The following is a 21074-nucleotide window of genomic DNA, read 5'->3' as shown; positions in this document are numbered from 1 at the left end:
TGGGACTCAAACCTGGCCAGAACCCAGATTGGGACTTGAATCCATGATCTTTTAATTGAGAGCACACTTGGTCTCAGGACTTAGTGAACCTCAGGTTCTTGATGTCTCATTGAAGAAAGAATTCAGTGAGAGACAAAGTGATAGATAAGAAGTGGATTTATTTAGAGAGAAACACACTCCACAGACAGAGTGTGGGCCATCTCAGAAGGCGAGAGTCCCCGAAATACAGCGTGGTTAGTTTTTATGGGCTGGGTAATTTCATAGGCTAATGAGTGGGTGGATTATTCCAACTATTTCAGGGAAGGGGCGGAGATTTCCAGGAATAGGGCCACTGTCCACTTTTTGACTTTTTATGGTTGGCCTCAAAACTGTCATGGCGCTGGTGGGTGTGTCATTTAACAGGCTAATGTATTAAAAAGAGCTATGATGAGGCTCAAGTTCCACTGGAAGTCAAATATTCTACCATCTTGGACCTAGCTGGTTCTAACCAGTTTTTGTCATGTCCTATGGCTATGTCATTCTTTTAAAGGTTGTGCCTTTCCCCCTTACCTCCTGTTTCACTGAGGCAATTGTATTTTTTCACACTATGTCATCTCTGTGAGGACCCTGGGAGTGGAGGTGGGGATCTCTCTAGTGTTATTATTGGGAATAGTTGTCTTCTCTGAGCAGCTGATTTGTTTTCATCTTCATCTATGCTAAGGTTTTCACTTGTTTCAGTTAACACAACTCATCCTTCTAAAAAAATTTTATGTCTTTGTTATTTACCTTGCTTTATCTATCATTAGACTACTTTCCTGATCTTTTAAAGAATTCAGATTAATTTAGTTATAATTAACAAACAAAACTGTAAAATATACATCATGGTGACCCAACACATGTATATTCTTTTCCTGATTTTTAAGAAGAGGAATTATTTCTGCAGTGTCTCCAGAGGATTTAATCTTCTTCCCTTTCTTCTCTATTCTTGGTTAGGGCAGAGAAAAATCATGGGCCATTCTTACATTGTGAGAGTTTTGTCCAGCGCAACAGTTTAAGAGAACAAAATAGGTTATGAAGTTGACTATGAGTGTCTCCCCTGTTGAATCTTTAAAATATTATTCTTCAATGAATTAACTATAGCAGGCCTCCTACTTATAAAAAGGTAGTATTCTTATACTACCTTTTTGAAATTCAGAATCAATTTTTGCATAGAAACAATATTGTAAGTAAGGATTATGAAATCAGGGTAATTCACAGAAGCCTGGCCCATAATATAAACTGTAATCAAACCAAATAGAATTATAATTAATTTAATATAGTGAAAACTTATATTCTTTTGTATATAGATACTTGTGAAAAACCTACTAGAGACTTGTACAAATTTTGGGTAGACATTTCAGATACTTTCAAGAGCTTTTGGACTGATGATACTATCTGTCAAGTCTAATTTAATTTTTAAAATATCAAGTGAAACAGAAACTTCTTTTAAATATATTTCTTCAGATTTCTTGACAGCCATATTTGTGCATTCTATGAAAACAGTCATTGAGATGGGATCAACAGTTGGGTCCTTTTATCTTTGTATAAGTTAGTAGCACTGTTACAAGTATAGGTAAAAAAGAAAATGTTACTTTTACCAAGCATCATTTGTAATATATTACTATAAAATAATAAAATGTATGTTTAATACAATATCTGAATATGTTAATTCTAAAGTGATATATTCTCTAAATTATAGTGTAAACTAAGACTACTTATATATAACATATAATCTATAGGTGGTTTCCATCCTATGTAAAGTACTTATACAAGATATAATCTAGCCCACAGCAATTATTTAATTTGTCCCATCTTGAAATACTCTATCTTTATATTAATGTTTTAGTCTATTTTTCTTTCCAAGAATATAATATTTTAGCCACATTAAGCATTTAATACCTTTCCAACTAGCCTATAGGAACTTATTGATATTTTGCCCCCAAAAAAGTGTGTATATATGTGTGTGTATATGTGTGTATATATATACACACATATATATATACACACATATACACACACATATATTTAATAATAATATTATTCTATGCAGGGGGAAGTGTAGTAAAAGGGGTAGGAAGGGAAAAAATTTTATGACAAGAACTGTGAAACCATTAAGATCATATCTGTGCAATCCTTTTTCCCCTTTCTCTCCTGTCTTCATTACTTCTGAGGGACTTAAGGGTGAGGACAGTTGGAGTGAAGAAGCTAGGGAATGTGGGGAAAGTTCAGCAAGCCAGTTGAGGAATGTGTATGTATGAATGGTAGGCAGGGAGTACAGAGGCAGCTAGATCCCTATTCATTTCTCCAGTTGCTTACATTTCAGAAAATACTCCATCAAAGTTGAAAACCTGTGTCTTTATTAATAACTCGTCTACTCTGTAAGCAATGAGAACTTTGGCCTAGAGAGTACTTTTTCTCAGTGGTGCAGTCCTGCCAACCCTGGCTGGCAGCAACAGGGTTGGGGTTCTTTAGAGTGCTCTGAAAGAAGTTAATATAAAGTTAGATTATTGTTTGGATGTTTGTAACTTTGCTATTTTGGTTTATGAAATTAAGAGTGCTTAAATACAGAACTCAAGTGGAAATGCTAGTGACCAAAATATCAGAAGGTTATATCTGAAAATGTTCTAAATTTTAGTCAGAAATGTTCATATTCTGCATATAAGCCTTTTACTTTATTCTAAATGTATCATGCTTTTAATGCTAATAACTAAAACCAATAAGAAAAATAGCTTCTTGTATGTAATTTATGACAATATTTTGCAAGCCTAACCCATCAAATATGTTATTTTAGCCACACGTTTTAAATCAGTGACTTTTTTACAGAGTTAAACTGTACTTCCAAATGTCAATTTTCTGATTTCCAAGGAATAATAAAAAGCATGGTTCGAGAGCATTGTAATGTTAAAGTTGATCTAGCAGTCAATTTGTTTTCATTGCAACTCTTTAATTGCTATTTGTCTAGGGGATAGTGATCCTAGAAGAATGTCGACTTCCAAAAGACATTTTGAAAAAGCAAATCCAATTTGCAGACCAAGCTGCTTCATTAAACACTACAGGGAATCCCCAGATTCCTCAGGAGAGTCAAGATCCTTTACCAGAGCAAGATTTTGAAATGTCACCAAGTAGCCCTACACTACTTCTTCGCAATATAGAAAAACAGGTAATGTGAAGTAAGAGTAAAGTGTGAGTGGCATCAAAATGACTTTCAATTGATTTTATAAACTTTTCAGATAAACGTGTGTCTCTGCTTAAGATATTGGTTATTAAAGTTGGCCATTTGACATTAAATACAATTAAAATATTTAGTATATATAGTCTCTATTATATTGATATAATTAAGGTTATTTAAATATAATATGTGGAACTTCCCCAGTGATACAGTGGTTGAGACTCCACACTCCCAATGTGGGGGGCCTGGGTTTGATCCCTGGTCAGGGAACTATATCCCACATGCATGCCACAACTGGGGAGCCCTAATGCCACAACTGGGGAGCCCACGTGCCACAACTAAGGAGCCCGCCAGCCACAGCTAAGACCCTACAAAACCAAATAATTTTAAAAATTAAATAAATAAATATAATATGTAAAGTGTTGGTACATAGCTATAGGGTGATAACTCATTTATACTAGGGTTGGAAAATCTTGTTTTCTAACAAAATAGCTCATCATTGGACTTTTCTCATGGGGAAAGAACGGTGGTACCACTTAATAGATCTGAATGGGGTGTTTGATTAAGTTATTGATAGAAAGTTTTAGTGAAAGATAACATTAGAATATGGATTCTTTCATTAAAAAATGATCGTGGAAATAGAGTCTAATAAACTCCTAATAAATTACTTTGACTCCAAAGCTTTTCCTGGTATTTAAATCCTCTTATAGATGACTCCAGAAGTTTAATTATTCTGTCCTATATTTATCCTTTGAAATCAAAACATTTTTTGCAAGATTAATATTTAAATTTTATTTCATATTATTTATAAAATTTAAATGAAGAAGAGGTTACATATATAATAGCCAAAATATCAAATGTATAGAAATAGACAAGAAATATGAAGGTATTTTATTAAAAAAATATCAACTGCATTACATAAAATAAGAGTAATTGAGTCATAACTTGTACTTGAATAGGAAAACACATCACTGCAAATCACAGTAAATTTATTAGCCCAATGTGAACTTAATAAAAAATAGCAGTAAGACTTTTTTGAAAGTTGATTGTTGATACTAATATCTACAAAATAGTAAATGTGCAAAAACTTAGATACATTTAAAATACCAAATGTAATATAAATCAAATATTTTATTTGGTAAGCAGATTAATCAAAAAACTAAGAAAATAGAAAAAAATATTAGCCATTTATTTTAATGTAGACTTTGGTGGCTCTTAAACAAACCTGGCTTTCTAAGAGTTTGTTAACTTGCAACCAGATTGAATCTGCCAGAATATACTCAATTGTGACCACAACTGCATGATTACATTATTCCAGTGCATAATATGTATTCTCATCCCTGCCCACATTTAATTTTTCTGTTGTTTTTTTTTTTCTGACATACATTGTGAAATAATTTAGTACCAGATTACTACTGTCTTAATCCTGGTAAGTCAGAATGTGGAGTAACTTCTCCCACCCCATATTTGTTAAGTTTGCAATTACCTAGAGTTTTTCTTAATTTTCCAATTTCCAATGCATTGTCAAAATACTATTATGAATATTTTAAAATTCAGAAAGTTATTTTGTAATTATCTGGTGTTAAACTGGAATGCACTTTACCATATAAGTGGTGTTTTAAATCAATACTGATTATATTCCTCTTCCCTCTTTCTTTTCCCCTCCCCTCATCCCTTAGGATCAGTACCTTTTCAGTTTGATCCTAGTTATTTCACACGAATAACGTGAGCACTTGATCAGTCAGACCTTTGACTCTTTTTACCTGTAGGTCACTACTTATCCTTAGGAAAGAGTTTTCTTGTATTTTTTCTTTCTTTTTGTTTAATATTTATTTATTTATTTATTTATTTGGCTGTGTCGGGTCCTAGTTGCGGCTTGCGGGGTCTTCATTGAGGCACACAGGATCTTTCGATGTGGCGTGGAGTCTCTTCCTTGCGGCGCTCGGGCTTCTCTCTAGTTGTGGCATGCAGGTTTTTTTTTTTTTTTCTGTAGTTGCAGGGCATGGGCTCCAGGGTGCATGGGCTCTGTAGTTGTGGCCCGTGGGCTCCAGAGTGCATAGGCTCTGTAGCTTGTGGCAGGTGGTCTCTCTCATTGAGGTATGTGAGCTCAGTAGTTGTGGCACGTGGGCTTAGTTACCCCCCAACATGTGGGATCTTAGTTTCCCCACCAGGGATCGAACCCGCTTCCCCTGCATTGTAAGGCAGATTCTTTACCACTGGACCACCAGGGGAGTCCCTCTTGTATTTTTTCTTTCTCCTTGGTAGCACCAGTTTGTTTGATTAGATCTGAGTTCACATCAGAACTGGCTAGTTTGCTGGACCCAGGGCAAAATGAAATCACACAGCCCTTTGTTAAAAAGTTTTAAGTTTTAAGCCAGTGACAGCAGAGCATTAACCAAACATGGGATCCTTCTGAGTGCAGCCCCATGTTACTGCACAGGTTGCTCACCTATGAAGGTGGCCTTGGGTATCATGTTCATTTTAAGTCCCATTGCTGACAGGAGTGTCAGAGGCTTTGGGAGGGAAAGGAACCAGGAGTTGTGAGAATACTAATGGCTCTAGACATGGAGAGGAAAAGGATGCAGAAAGGGGCAGAACCAATCACTTGTAGAGGTCATTTATAAATTACCTGTGAATAGGTAATATGCTCTTGAAACATATGCTAATAATGTTTTTATAGGCCAATTAAAAATTAAGTTGTTTTCAAATACTCATTGAAGAAGACAGTCTAGGGGTGAGTAAATGGAAGAAGGGGTGGCAAGCCTGGTATTACACATATTTTTTAAAATATAATCTATTGGTATATAACTGTTTGCTTGCCATGGTGGAACTTGTGTATAGATCAGGTAATCCTTTGACTTAATTAAATTTACTGTTAGAAGAATGTTTTGCTTACCAAACTTATTTATGTTCCTCAAAAACAACTAAAGAGTTGGCAGTTAAGATATAAAAGCACTATTGGGTTGTAGACTGAAATGTGTTTTAAAAAATAACATTGATTCATAGTATTAATGCATACTTCCATTATTAGATAATATATTTTGTTCATAACTTGAAAGGTGACATTATTTTAGAACTTCAGATAATTTAAAATAAATTTCACACTGGTATATTTACATTAGAAACCTCATTATAAATAGCTAGTAAGTGTTTTGACTTTTAAAATTGATTTTTTTTTCAGAGTTCAAATTATGCCTCTCCTAATTTTACTTTCATATTCATTTCCACCGTGAATTTTCTATCCCAAATATGGACTCAAGTATATGAGGTTTTATTGGGCAGGAGTGGGGTGGTTGTTAAGGTAAAGCTGGAGGTTGGTTGTGACGCTGTCACTCTGGACCAATTATTCACACATACTGATTAGCGACCTCCAATGGCTAAGAAGATTTTTAGATATTTTTGGAGGTGGAACAATGAGAAGAGTGTACTCTATAAATTTCTTTGTATGACCAAATTAATGAATACTTGATAGATAGATAAAGAATGTATTAGTGATTTTGAAAACTAATTTTAATCTAAAAAGTATAATAATTTAAAAAATAAAGTCATTAGATATGAATTACTTTTTAAGAAAATAAGTGGTGAAAACATTTCAGGGTCTTTTTCATGGAAGACTTTTTGAAGAGTTCAAATATTATATTTAACTCTACCATATTCTTTAGTCTCATTTCTAATAGCATGTTATTTGTTTCATACAAATAAAGAGTTGCAAAATAATTATTCCATACGCCCTTGTATTTTAGAATAGAATATCTTTCAGTTAATAAAACAGTGAAATATGTCTATATATTTTAAAAATATAGTTACACTATATTAAGTAAGAAAACCAGATTTTAGAAAATTGATGCAGCATAATTTACTTAAAAGGATGTGTGTGTGCATGTTGTACATACACTCATGCTCACATATATTCAAAATAAAAAGTTTTTTCTTGGGGTATGGATATATACCAAGATATTAGCAATGGTTTTCTCTGTGAAATATGATTACAGGTTATTTTCTTTTCATTTTTGAAACCTCTTCATACTTTCCCTTTTTTTTTTTATAATGAACTACGATGGATTACATGTGTAATGAAAAATGTTGTTATTCTTTTGTAAAAGTGTACTGTTTTCCATTGATGTGGCTTATGCTTATTATAATTGTTGTATGTGACTATTTTGAGAATAATATAATATTTATTGTATATTACAAATATTACAAATATACATATAAGTTTGGGATAAGGGTCAATGAAAATTTGGGGTACCTGAAAAAACTAGTATATTCGAATTAGGAAAAATATTGAGAAGCAGTATGGTATAGGATTCAAGCCTAAGTTTGAATCCTAGCTCCATTTCTTACCAATTTTATAATCCATGATCGAGCTGCTTAATCTGTCTTTGCTTCAGCTTCCTCATCTGTAATTGATTTTAATAATAGTAGTATCAGTAGTTCTAATATTATCTACTTTGCAGGTTAGTTGTAAAGATTAGAAATATTCTATGTTTAGTACTTAGTATAGTACCTGGCACATAGTGAGCACTTAATAAATTATAGCTATGAGTTTTTTATTATTAATTTGGCTGCCTCAAGGAAAATATTTATGTAGATTCTATCAACTGAGCTTAAATGTTATAGAGGATAGGATGAGTAGACAAAAGAACTGAAGCAAAAAACGATATGGAAAAAAAAGAGTACTTTAAAATGTAGGTTTATTTATAATAATGGAAAAATCAGTAATGGTGTAAATTGTCTTTGTAGAGTGAAATGTTTACTAAAACATAAACATTTACTTGTTTCATGAGAAGTTAAACTTTAATAAGCACTAAAGGTCTGAGATTTAACTATATTCCTTGCTTAGCAGTAGTAAAAGATTTACTGTTTTCTTGCAGAGCGCACAGTTGACTGAGATCATCAGCAGTTTGATTGCCCCTCTCAACTTGTCCCCAACATCATCACCCCTCTCCTCTAAATCCTGTAGCCGTAAATGTCTGGCTAATGGCACTTCCAGGAGGTAGGTGTCAGTGGGATAGTTTTGCTTCTAAATTTGGCTTTGCTTATTTTGTTTTTATTTCGTTTAGATCTTTTAAGTATTATAGCTTATTTTTTCTTCTTACTTAAGCATTATTAGAGTACAATCAATAAATCATGGATACATTTTTAGATAACATCAAACTTTTATAACTAAGGGAACTATAAACCTGAGAATGAGGGAGAAAGCTTTCCAGGAAGTTTCTAAATTTTTATAATGTTTCTAAAAATGAAAAACGGTGATACCATTTGCTACAGAAGTACTGCCATATTTAATATACCTTCCATTTTATACATTTTATAGTCTTCAGCTCCATACTGCCCTTGAAATACATTTTAAGATTGAAAGACCCTACATAGAGTTTGGACATGGAATATTGATTGGTAGATATCATCCATAAAATTCAGCTTAAGTTTTACTCATGTTGTGAATGAGTCATTTTGGTGGTTTTATTTTTGTGTTGTTTTTTTTTTTTTTAATTTTGGCCATGCTACACAGCATGTGGAATCTTAGTTCCCTGACCAGGAATCGAACCCGTGCCCCCTACAGTGGGAGCAGGGAGTCTCACCCACTGGACCGCTAGGGAAGTTCCCCTAAATGAGTCATTTTGTATCTCAGCTTTTATAAGGTAAATTTTTTACTAAATGTAATTAATATAATAATTCCTATAATCTTAGCAATTTATTATGTCATGTTAGTAAAAATAGATGTTATGAATCCTCTTTTGGGAACAGCATTTGTTTTCTTTATTTCACTTACATTTCTCTTTGAATCTTTCCTTTTAAAGATGCAGTTAGAATTAAAAAGCTACTAGAATATTATTTTGTGTGTGCATCTAAATTTTTTTCAAATAAAATTGCAGTGAGGGCTTCTTTGCTTTAAGTACCATAAAAGGACTAAGTGTAATTTAGTATCAGAAATATTTATATTAATAATTATATGATTTATTATTAAATTTAAAAATAAAACAAGAAAGGAAGATTCATACCATGGTGAAAATTATGCAAAGTAGCTATCAGCTTCTTAATGAGACGAGTGGATATAAACTAAGTCTTAAAATAAAAATGCTGTTATTTTCTTTTTATTTCTAATTTATTATTTCAAAAGTCTAATTTTTAATACTTTTACACTTTTGTTTGTGCTGGGTCATGTTTACATTGTTCTATTATGGAAACAGTTATTCTACTGGTTTTGCTTTATTTTTGTTAACTTTATATTCATTCCTTATAACACTGATGATTCACTTTGAAATGAAAGATTCTCATATGTTATACAGGATAACTATAATATCTTCATTTATGAGAACATTTCCTCATTAAGAAAGTCATAATTACAAGTTGAGCCATTAAATACCATCAGATTGTGATTTTGGGCTAAGTCAAATTTAGGTAATATCTTGTTTACCTAATTAGGCATTACACTATTATACATATACATGTACGTGTGTGTGTGTGTGTGTGTGTGTGTGTGTACTAATTTTCATTTTAATGTACTTACCTATATTTTTTGGTCATTTATTCACAAAGTATTTATAGCATAACTGTTTGCTGTATGCCATATAGTAAAAGTCCTAGGAATACAATGATGAAGACAAAATCTCCACTTTAAAATAACTTACAGTCTAGTAGATGAAACATGTCATTGTTTAAACTAACATATAATAATAATATAATTGTATGCAGTTGTTTGAATATTGGTTTAAATAACTGTCATAGTTGAAAAACATACCTCATAAAGATATATAAATCCAAATGAGAGACCAGAACCAAGATGGCAGGGTAGAAGGACGTGCTCTCACTCCCTCTTGTGAAAACACCAGAATCACAACTAGCTGCTGGACAGTCATCGACAGGAAGACACTGGAACTCACCAAAAAAGATACCCCACATCCAAGGGCAAAGGAGAAGCCACAATGAGACGGTAGGAGGGGTACAATCACAGTAAAATCAAATCCCATAACTGGTGGGTGGGTGACTCACAGACTGGAGAACACTTATACCACAGAAGTCCACCCACTGGAGTGAAGGTTCTGAGCCCCACGTCAGGCTTCCCAACCTGGGGGTCTGGCAACAGGAGGAGGAATTCCTAGAGAATCAGACTTTGAAGCCTAGTGGGATTTGATTGCAGGACTTTGACAGGACTTGGGGAAACAGAGACCCCACTCTTGGAGGGCACATACAAAGTAGAGTGCGCATCGGGACCCAGAGGAAGGAGCAGTGACCCCAGGGGAGACTGAACCAGACCTACCTGCTAGTGTTGGAGGGTCTCCTGCAGAAGTGGGTGGTGGCTGTGGCTCACCGTGGGGACAAGGACACTGGCAGCAGAAGATCTGGGAAGTACTCCTTGGCGTGAGTCCTCCCAGAGTCTGCCATTAGCCCCAGCAAAGAGCCCAGGTAGGCTCCAGTGTTGGGTTGCCTCATGCCAAACAACCAAGAGGGAGGGAACCCAGCCCCACCCATCAGCACTCAAGCGGATTAATGTTTTACTGAGCTCTGCCCACCAGAGCAACAGTCAGCTCTACCCACCACCAGTCCCTCCCATCAGGAAACCTATACAAACCTCTTAGATAGCCTCATCCACCAGAAGGCAGACAGCAGAAGCAAGATGAACTACAATCCTGCAGCCTGTGGATCAAAAACCACAGTCACAGAAAGATAGACAAGATGAAAAGGCAGAGGGCTATGTACCAGATGAAGGAACAAGATAAAACCCCAGAAAAACAATGAAACCAGATAGATTTAATTGATATTTATGGGACATTCCATCCAAAACCAGCAGGATTACACTTTCTTCTCAAGTGCGCACGGAACATTCTCCAGGATAGATCATATCTTGGGTCACAAATCAAGCCTCAGTAAATTTAAGAGAATTGAAATCATATCAAGCATCTTTTCTGACCAAAATGCTATGAGATTAGAAATCAATTACAGGGAAAAAAAAACGTAAAAAACACAAACACATGGAGGCTAAACAATACATTACTAAATAAGCAAAAGATCACTGAAGAAATCAAAGAGGAAATAAAAAAATACCTGGAGACAAATGACAATGAAAACACGATGATCCAAAACCTATGGGATGCAGCAAAAGCAGTTCTAAGAGGGAAGTTTGTAGCTATACAAGCCTACCTCAAGAAACAAGAAAAATCTCAATCTAACCTTACACCTAAAGGAACTAGAGAAAGAAGGACAAACAAAACCCAAAGGTAGCAGAAGGAAAGAAGTCACAAAGATCAGAGCAGAAATAAATGAAATAGAAACAAAGAAAACAATAGCAAAGATCAACAAAACTAAAAGCTGATTCTTTGAGAAGATAAACAAAATTGATAAACCATTAGCCAGACTCATCAAGAAAAAGAGGGAGAGGACTCAAATCAATAAAATTAGAAATGAAAAAGGAGAAGTTACAACAGACACCACAGAAATACAAAGCATCCTAAGAGACTACTACAAACAACTCTGTGCCAATAAAATGGACAACCTGGAAGAAATGGACAAATTATTCTTAGAAAGGTATAACCTTCCAATACTGAATCAGGAAGAAATAGAAAATATGAACAGACCAATCACAAGTAATGAAATTAAAAATGTGATTAAAAATCTTCCAACAAACAGAAGTCCAGGACCAGATGGCTTCACAGGTGAATTTTGTCAAACATTTAGAGAAGAGCTAAGACCCATCCTTCTCCAACTCTTCCAAAAAATTGTAGAGGAAGTGAAACTCCCAAACTCATTCTATGAGGCCACCATCACCCTGATATCAAAACCAGACAAAGATACAACAAAGAAAGAAAATTACACACCAATATCACTGATGAATGTAGATGCAAAAATCCTCAACAAAATACTAGCAAACAGAATCCAACAACATATTAAAAGGATCATACACCATGATCAAGTGGGTTTTATCCCAGGGATGCAAGGATTCTTCAATATATGCAAATCAATGTGATACATCATATTAACAAATTGAAGAATAAAAAGCATATGATCATCTCAATAGATGCAGGAAAAGCTTTGACAAAATTCAACACCCACTTATGATAAAAACTCTCTAGAAAGTGGGCATAGAAGGAACCTACCTCAACAGAATAAAGGCCATATATGAGAAACCCACAGCAAACATCATTCTCAATGGTGAAAAACTGAAAGCATTTCCTCTAAGATCACAAACAAGACAAGGATGTCCACTCTCACCACTATTATTCAGCATAGTTTTGGAAGTCCTAGCCACAGCAATCAGAGAAGAAAAAGAAATAAAAGGAATACAAATTGGAAAAGAAGAAGTAAAACTGTCACTGTTTGCAGATGACATGATACTATACATAGAGAATCCTAAATGTGCCACCAGAAAACTACTAGAGCTAATCAATGAATTTGGTAAAGTTGCAGGATACAAAATTAATGCACAGAAATCTCTTGCATTCCTTCACACTAATGAAGAAAAATCTTAAAGATAAATTAAGGAAACACTCCCGTTTACTACTGCAACAAAAAGAATAAAATACCTTGGAATAAACCTACCCAGGGAGACAAAAGACCTGTATGCAGAAAACTATAAGACACTGATGAAAGAAATTAAAGATGATACCAACAGATGGAGAGATATACCATGTTCTTGGATTGGAAGAATCAATATTGTGAAAATGACTATACTACCCAAGGCAATCTACAGATTCAATGCAATCCCTGTCAAATTACCAATGACATTTTTTACGGAACTAGAACAAAAAATCTTAAAATTTGTATGGAGACACAAAAGACCCCGAGTAGTCAAAGCAATCTTGAGGGAAATAAATGCAGCTGGAGGAATCAGACTCCCTGACTTTAGAGTATACTACAAAGCTACAGTAATCAAGACAGTATGGTACTGTCACAGAAGCAGAAACACAGATAAATGGAACAAGATAGAAAGCCCAGAGATAAACCCATGCACCTATGGTCAACTAACCTATGACAAAGGAGGCAAGGATATATAATGGGCAAAAGACAGTCTCTTCAATAACTGGTGCTGGGAAAACTGGACAGCTACATGTAAAGAATGAAATTGGAACACTCCCTAACACCATACACAATAATAAACAAAATGGATTCAAGACCTAAATGTAAGACCGAACACTATAAAACTCTTAGAGGAAAATGTAGGAAGAACACTTTTTGACATAAATCACATTAAGATCTTCTTTGATCCACCTCCTAGAGTAATGGAAATAAAAACAAAAATAAACAAATGGGACCTAATGAAACTTCAAAGCTTTTGCACAGAAAAGGAAACCATACACAAGACCAAAAGACAACACTCAGGATGGGAGGAAATAGTTGCAAACAAATCAACAGACAAAGGATTAATCTCCAAAATATATAAACAGCTCATGCAGCTCAATATTAAAGAAACAACCAAATCCAAAAATGGGCAGAAGACCTAAATAGACATTTCTCCAAGGAAGACATACAGATGGGCAAGAAGTACATGAAAAGCTGCTCAACATCACTAATTATTAGAGCAATGCAAATCAAAACTTCAATGAGGTATCACCTCACACCAGTTAGAATGGGTATCATCAGAAAATCTACAAACAACAAATGCTGGAGAGGATGTGGAAAAAAGGGAACCCTCTTGCACTGTTGGTGGGAATGTAAATTGATACAGCCACTATGGAGAACAGTATGGAGGTACTTTAAAAAACCAAAAATAGAATTACCATATGATCCAGCAATCCCACTACTGGGTATATACCCAGAGAAAACTATAATTCAAAAAGACACATGCACCCCAATGTTCACTGCAGCACTATTTACAATAGCCAGGTCATGGAAACAACCTAAATGCCCATCAGATGAATGGATAAAGACAGACGAATGGGTAAAGAAGATGTGGTACATATATACAATGGAATATTACTCAGCCATAAAAGGGAATGAAATTGGGTCATTTGTTGAGATGTGGATGGATCTAGAGTCTGTTATACAGAGTGAAGTAAGTCAGAAAGAGATAAACAAATATCATATATTAACACATGTATGTGGCACCTAGAGAAATGGTATAGATGAACTGGTTTTCAGGGCAGAAGTTGAGACACAGATGTAGAAAACAAACGTGTGGACACCAACAGGGGAAAGCCATGGGGGGAGGGGTGTTGGTGGTGGGATGAATTGGGCAATTAGAATTGACATATATACACTGATGTGTTTAAAATTGATGAGTAATAAGAACCTGCTATATAAGAATAAATTAAATTAAAAAAAATTTTTTTTAATTCCAAATGAAAGAAATGTACCATTGGCTGTATTTACTAAATCATGATACTTTTTCAGTCCTATCTACTAATAGTCAAAGGTTCTTGTTGAAATCAGCTAGTAACTGCCTTCTTTCCTGGTGTTAAGTAGTTGTTCGTACAAACTAATTTGGAAGTTTATAACAGGTTCAAAACCTACTAAAATTCTTTGATAGATTTAAGAGCAGATAAAAATTCATCCCCCAGTTTTCTGAAGTGTGCTGACATATGTGTTTTAATTAATTTTATTCATTTCACTAATGTGTTTATTTTTGACAAGTCAACATTTTTTCCGAATCCTTTGTACATAACATGAATTTTTTTCAAAAAGCACTTATTTTCACATTTGCTATCAAAATATAATATTTCCCTTGAAGGAAAGATTGTATTTATTTTCTAATATTTGCTAGAAAATGTAATACAGCTACCTTTCATCAACTCGGAGAGGTGAGATAATGTAGAATGTTAGAGTTTTTTAAATGTATAATTGATCTTTAAGTTTAATAAGTCTTAGATAATAAGCAAACTGTTATGTGTAACAAAAGATTTGGGGGATATTCCAGGTCTCATTAAAATTTTTGTAAAAAATTCTATTTATGATAATATATACCATAATATACAAATATTTAACCAGGAACCTAGAAACTGGAATATATTACAGATAAGAGAGTAATAACACTGAAGGAAAAGTAGAAAATTTTGAAGATATGTGGTCGTTGTGTCCTATGTCAAAGAGAGGTACTAAAAAATATCTCTTGGTTTTGTCAATTATAAATTGAGACCTTAGCAAGAATGTGTAGTTGCATGACAGAGAGAGAAATGAGAGTGGGTTAGGGGAATGGGAGATGAAATAGAGAGGAGTCAAGATTATATTTTTAAGGCTGCTGACTGTAAAGGCTGTAATAAAATGTATGTACAACGTCAAGGAAGGTATTTTTTGTTTTTAAGATGAAAGAAATGTAAGCATCTTTATTAAAATAAAGAGAAGGGAAAGAGCTAGAGATGGGAAATGTAGAGATACATACCACAAAATTATGGAGGGACCTTATGACAGGAGAAATCTATTTGTTCCTTGAAAGTGGAGTGAAAGATATTAAAATAGATGTAGAGGCAGTTGTTTATAAAGTGACTATAGCTAAATTAAAAGTAGGAAAGGGGACTGAAGGAGTTTGGTAAAGGTTCGGATAGACGTTGACAAGTAAAACACAGCCCCTTCCCTGTGTTTTCCTCTATTGCCTTCCTTATTCAGTAGCAGAGAAGCCTACCCCTGAAGAAGGATGGTATGTGATTTCTAAAGGGTTTTTTTTTTTGTTTTTTTAGTATCTTAACTATATTGTGAAAAGTATGTGATATTTGTAAAACTATTAAAGTATTATTTAATTGAATTTTTAATAAAATAAATGCATAGTAGTGAAATTCTATAAATTTAACAGATTATTTTACATTACTCATATTTAAGAATGTTACCATAGATTTTGAAAATTAATAGGATATATAATTTCACATTATAGTAATATATGAAAAAGTTTTGATTTAGGGATATCTGTATTGAAGCAGTGTGAAATTTATTTATTTATGAACCTTTTGACTCTGGAAGTAAAATGGCAAATGAGGCCTAGTTTTATTTCTTGTATCTTTCTGTTTTTCCAATATTATTTATTTTTTCTTTACATATAGTTTTATATGAACGAAACATCTTTCAAACTTAAAGCTTTTCAGGAGTAAGGACTTCGTCTAATTAATGTTATTCAAGCTTGACACTTAACCACAAAGCACTTTCTGAATATATCCTATTAAGCATATAAATAGTATTCATTTTATGTATTTAAGTAAATGTGAAGGTAAGAAAATTCATCATTTGAGTGAGAATTTTTAAAATTCTGGTAAAATGTACATACCATAAAATTTACCATTTTAACCATTTTTAAGTTTAGTGGCATTAAGTAATTCACATTTTTGTCAATAGTTGCCATCATCCATCTCCAGAACTTTTTTCATCTTCCTGAATTGAAACTCTATATCCATTACATAATACCTCCACATTCTTCCTTCTTCACAGTTCTTAGCAACCACCATTCTACTTTATATCTCTATGAATTCGACTACTCTAGGTACCTCATATAAGTGAAATCATACAGTATTTATCCTTTTGTGACTGCCTTATTTCACTTAGCATAAAGTTGTCAAGGTTCATCCATATTGTAGCTTGTGTCAACATTCCCTTTTTAAAGGAATAAAATTCTGTTTTATGTATAGACCTTTTTTTAAAACTTTAAATCAGTTGATTGACATAGTAACACAACACACTTGCCTCCCTGACCCCCCCATCCCCTTCTCCCAATCTAGATCTCTCCCACTTCCTTCTCCCTTAGAACAAGCTGTTCAGTGAAAACAGAAACGGGCAGACCACTTCTGCATCCCCAGTCCCATGCCTAAGCCCTGTGAAGCAGGTCTCAGGCACTACTCAGAACCTGTTAGGGAGGGAGGGGGAAAGTTAGCACTAGACTCAGCTAGGCAGAGCTATCCAATCCCTAAGAACAGATTCTCCCACAGCACCCAGGCCCTGAGTTGCTATTTTATTGGGACCAATTTTGTTTATCCATTGATCCTTGTATGAACATTTGGGTTGCTTCCTCCACCTTTTGGCTAGTGTGAATAATGCTTCTATGAACATGGGTATACAAATATTTGTTTGAGTTCCAACTTTTTATTTTTTGGATATGTACCCAGAAGGGGAATTGGGGGATTGAATAAGAGTTTTTTTTAATTGTTTACTTAGAAAATGAGAAATTATTGAATGTTGTTAATGATATTTCTAAGCCAAAAGCTAAAAAAAAGCAAGAACCCAGAAAAGTAAACAAGGCACAGCAATCTACTTTGGCTGAGGCCAAATTCTGTCAAAATTAAGTTGAGGTTTTGATAGCTTTCTGGGGAAAGAGAAAAATCAAAGCCAAATCCAAGAAAATCAAGTGAAGTTTTAATAGCTTTTGGGGTTAGAGGATGATAAATCAAAGCCCATGGCCTTGCCTATAGTAGGGTGATAAAATGAAATCCTTCCTTTATTTAGCTGAGATCACCTTCCTCCAGGAGCTACACCTTCACAGTAGATGTAAATAAGAAAGAAAACTGATTCCCTTTCCTGAACCCTCCTACACTGTTGGTGGGAATATAAATTGGTGCAGCCACTATGGAAAACAGTAAGGAGTTTCCTTAAAAAACTAAAAATAGAGTTGCCATATAATCCAGCAATTCCACTCCTGGGCATATATCCAGAGAAAAAATCTAATCTGAAAAGATTCATGCACCCCAGCATTCATAGCAGCACTATTAACAATACATGTAATACAAATACAAGCCAAAACATGGAAGCAACTTAAATGCCCATCAGTAGATGAATGGATATGTTTACAATAGCCAGGACATGGAAGCAACCTAAGTGTCCACCAAAAGATGAATAGATAAAGAAGATGTGACATGTGTATACAATGGAATATTACTCGGCCATAAAAAGAAATGAAATTGAGTTATTAGTGGTGAGGTGGATGAATGTAGAGTCTGTCATACAGAGTGAAGTAAGTCAGAAAGAGAAAAACAAATACCATATGCGAACACATATATATGGAATCTAAAAAAAAGTCATGAAGAACCTAGGGGCAAGATGGGAATAAAGACACAGACCTACTAGAGAATGGACTTGGGACACGGGGAGGGGGAAGGGTAAGCTGGGACAAAGTGAGAGAGTGGCATGGACATATATACACTACCAAATGTAAAATAGATAGCTAGTGGGAAGCAGCCACATAGCACAGGGAGATCAGCTCGGTGCTTTGTGACCACCTAGAGGGGTGGGATAGGGAGGGTGGGAGGGAGGGAGACACAAAAAGGAAGAGATATGGGGACATATGTATACGTATAAGTGATTCACTTTGTTATAAAGCAGAAGCTAACACACCATTGTAAAGCAATTATACTCCAATAGAAATGTTAAAAAAAATAGACGAATGGATAAAGATGTTGTTTGTATGTATGTATGTATGTATATATACACACACACACACACACACACACACACACACACAGTGGAATGCTACTCAGCCATTAAAGAATGAAATAATGCTATTTACGGCAACATGGATGGACCTAGAGATTATTATTCTAAGTGAAGTAAGTCAGACAGAAAGACAAATACCGTATGTCATCACTTTTATGTGGGATCTCAAATATGATACAAATGAACTTATTTACAAAACAGAAGCAGACTCCCAAACACAGAAAACAAACTTATGGTTACCAAAGGGGAAAGGGGCAGGAAAGAGCTAAATTAGGAGTTTGGGATTAGTAGATACAAACTACTATATATAAAATAGATAAACAACAATATCCTACTGTATAGCCCAGGGAACTATATTCAATATCCTGTAATAAATCAGAATAGAAAAGAATATGGAAAAGAATATATATTCATATTCTTTTTCATATCCTTTGCTGTACACTAGAAGCTAACACAACCTTGTAAATCAATTTAAAAAAAAAAACTTTTCCCTTTTCCCATTCCTGGGGCACCATGGGGAGAGTTGCCTTGGTGCTGAGCACAGCAGAAGATAAAATTAAAAAAACAAACCTAGGGCTTCCCTGGTGGCGCAGTGGTTGAGAGTCCTCCTGCCAATGCAGGGGACGTGGGTTCGTGCCCCGGTCCGGGAGGATCCCACATGCCGCAGAGCAGCTAGGCCCGTGAGCCATGGCTGCTGAGCCTGCGCGTCCGGAGCCTGTGCTCCGCAACAGGAGAGGCCACAACAGTGAGAGGGCCTCAAAAAAAAAAAAAACCTACTTTGAGATATTGTGACAGTGGTGGGGACTTTTTTTTATTAGTTTCTGCTTTATAACAAAGTGAATCAGTCATACATATACATCTGTTCCCACATCCCTTCCCTCATGCATCTCCCTCCCACCCACCCTCCCCATCCCACCCCTCCAGGTGGTCACAAAGCACCAAGCTGATCTCCCTGTGCTCTGCGGCTGCTTCCCACTATCTATATACCTTACGTTTGGTAGTGTATATATGTCCATGCCTCTCTTTCGCTTTGTCACAGCTTACCCTTCCCCCTCCCCATATCCTCAAGTCCATTCTCAAGTAGGTCTGTGTCTTTATTCCCGTTTTACCCCTAGGTTCTTCATGACATTTTTTTTTAATTCCATATATATGTGTTAGCATACGGTATTTGTCTTTCTCTTTCTGACTTACTTCACTCTGTATGACAGACTCTAGGTCTATCCACCTCATTACAAATGGCTCAGTTTCGTTTCTTTTTATGGCTGAGTAATATTCCATTGTATATATGTGCCACATCTTCTTTATCCATTCATCCGATGATGGATACTTAGGTTGTTTCCAGCTCCGGGCTATTGTGAATAGAGCTGCAATGAACATTTTGGTACATGTCTCTTTTTGAATTATGGTTTTCTCAGGGTATATGCCTAGTAGTGGGATTGCTGGGTCATATGGTAGTTCTAATTTTAGTTTTTTAAGGAACCTCCATACTGTTCTCCATAGTGGCTGAGTGGTGGGGACTTTGACATGGATTTTCAATCCAAATTTGTATCTATGAGTCATCCAAGGAATGCCTAGTTTAAAATGGTTCTAGAATGGATGACACTACAAGGTAGATGGCAGAGGCAAATGCAGATTCTCTCTAGAGGAAGGCACCTTCTTTCTTAGGCCCAGGAAATCCTCGTGAATAATTTTTCAAGAGCAGTGATCAGCACACAGTCAAATATAATCAAACATGAGGACACAGGGCAATGACAGTAAGAATAAGGAGAAAATAACAACAAAAGCAGATCATAAAGTTTTCAGATATCCGAATTATCAAATGCTGATTATTTTAAAAAACGGTGCTTATTCTGATTTTAGAAATAAAAGAGGCTTAAAAATACCTGCAGGGAAGAATCTATAAAAGTGACTAGCACATTTGAAAAAGGTCCAAAACTTCTGAAAAATGCTGAAATTAAAAACCAAGTGAGTTTGGCAGCACTGTGGACACAATTGGAGACAGAATTCATAATGTAAAAGATAGATTAGAAGAAAAGTTCCAGAATGTAGGAAAAGAGACAAAACAATGGAAAATACAAGAGTCATTTAAAAATGTGGAGAACATGGACTTCCCTCATGGTTCCGTGGTTAAGACTCCATGTTTCCACTGCAGGGGGCATGGGTTCAATTCCTGGTCAGGGAACTAAGATCCCACATGCCACCAGGTGCAGCCAAAAAAAACAAAATGTGGAGAATATATTGAGCAGGTCTAATATGAGACTTAATTAGAGACCTGGAAGGTGAGATAGAGATTGGAGCAGAAGCAATAGTTGAGGAGGTATTGGATGAAAAGTTACCTGATCTGATGAAAGACATCAAATTCAGGAAGTCAAACACAGATTCCTGAAAAGGACAAATAAAAAGAAGTATACCCCTAGAAATAGAGAGGAAATGTGGGGGAAAAAAGCAAAAACAGAAATAAATGGAATATCTAAAAGCAACAGTCGGGGCAGGAAATGAGGAAGACATTACCTTAACTGAAGCCAGAGTTCAGCTCACAGCTGACTTC

At 35.1% G+C, this 21074-nt stretch overlaps 1 protein-coding gene across 8 annotated transcripts in view; it reads left to right on the top strand.

The window, feature by feature from the left end:
* The window catches only part of KANSL1L (KAT8 regulatory NSL complex subunit 1 like), a 176473-nt gene that overhangs the window by 66316 nt on the left and 89083 nt on the right, over positions 1-21074 (top strand). For all 8 annotated transcript variants that reach the window (XM_081242692.1, XM_081242696.1, XM_081242697.1 and 5 more), the window contains exons 4-5: positions 2981-3178; positions 8062-8183. In XM_081242692.1, coding sequence (XP_081098818.1) covers positions 2981-3178; positions 8062-8183 — 320 coding nt within the window. The remainder of the gene's footprint in view (positions 1-2980; positions 3179-8061; positions 8184-21074) is intronic.

This window comes from Mesoplodon bidens, assembly GCF_964165515.1.
Source record: "Mesoplodon bidens genome assembly, chromosome: 8".
In the NCBI taxonomy this organism is placed as follows: Eukaryota; Metazoa; Chordata; class Mammalia; order Artiodactyla; family Ziphiidae; genus Mesoplodon; species Mesoplodon bidens.
Note: the sequence above shows the minus strand (reverse complement) of the source record. Positions and strands in the feature narration are given on the sequence as shown.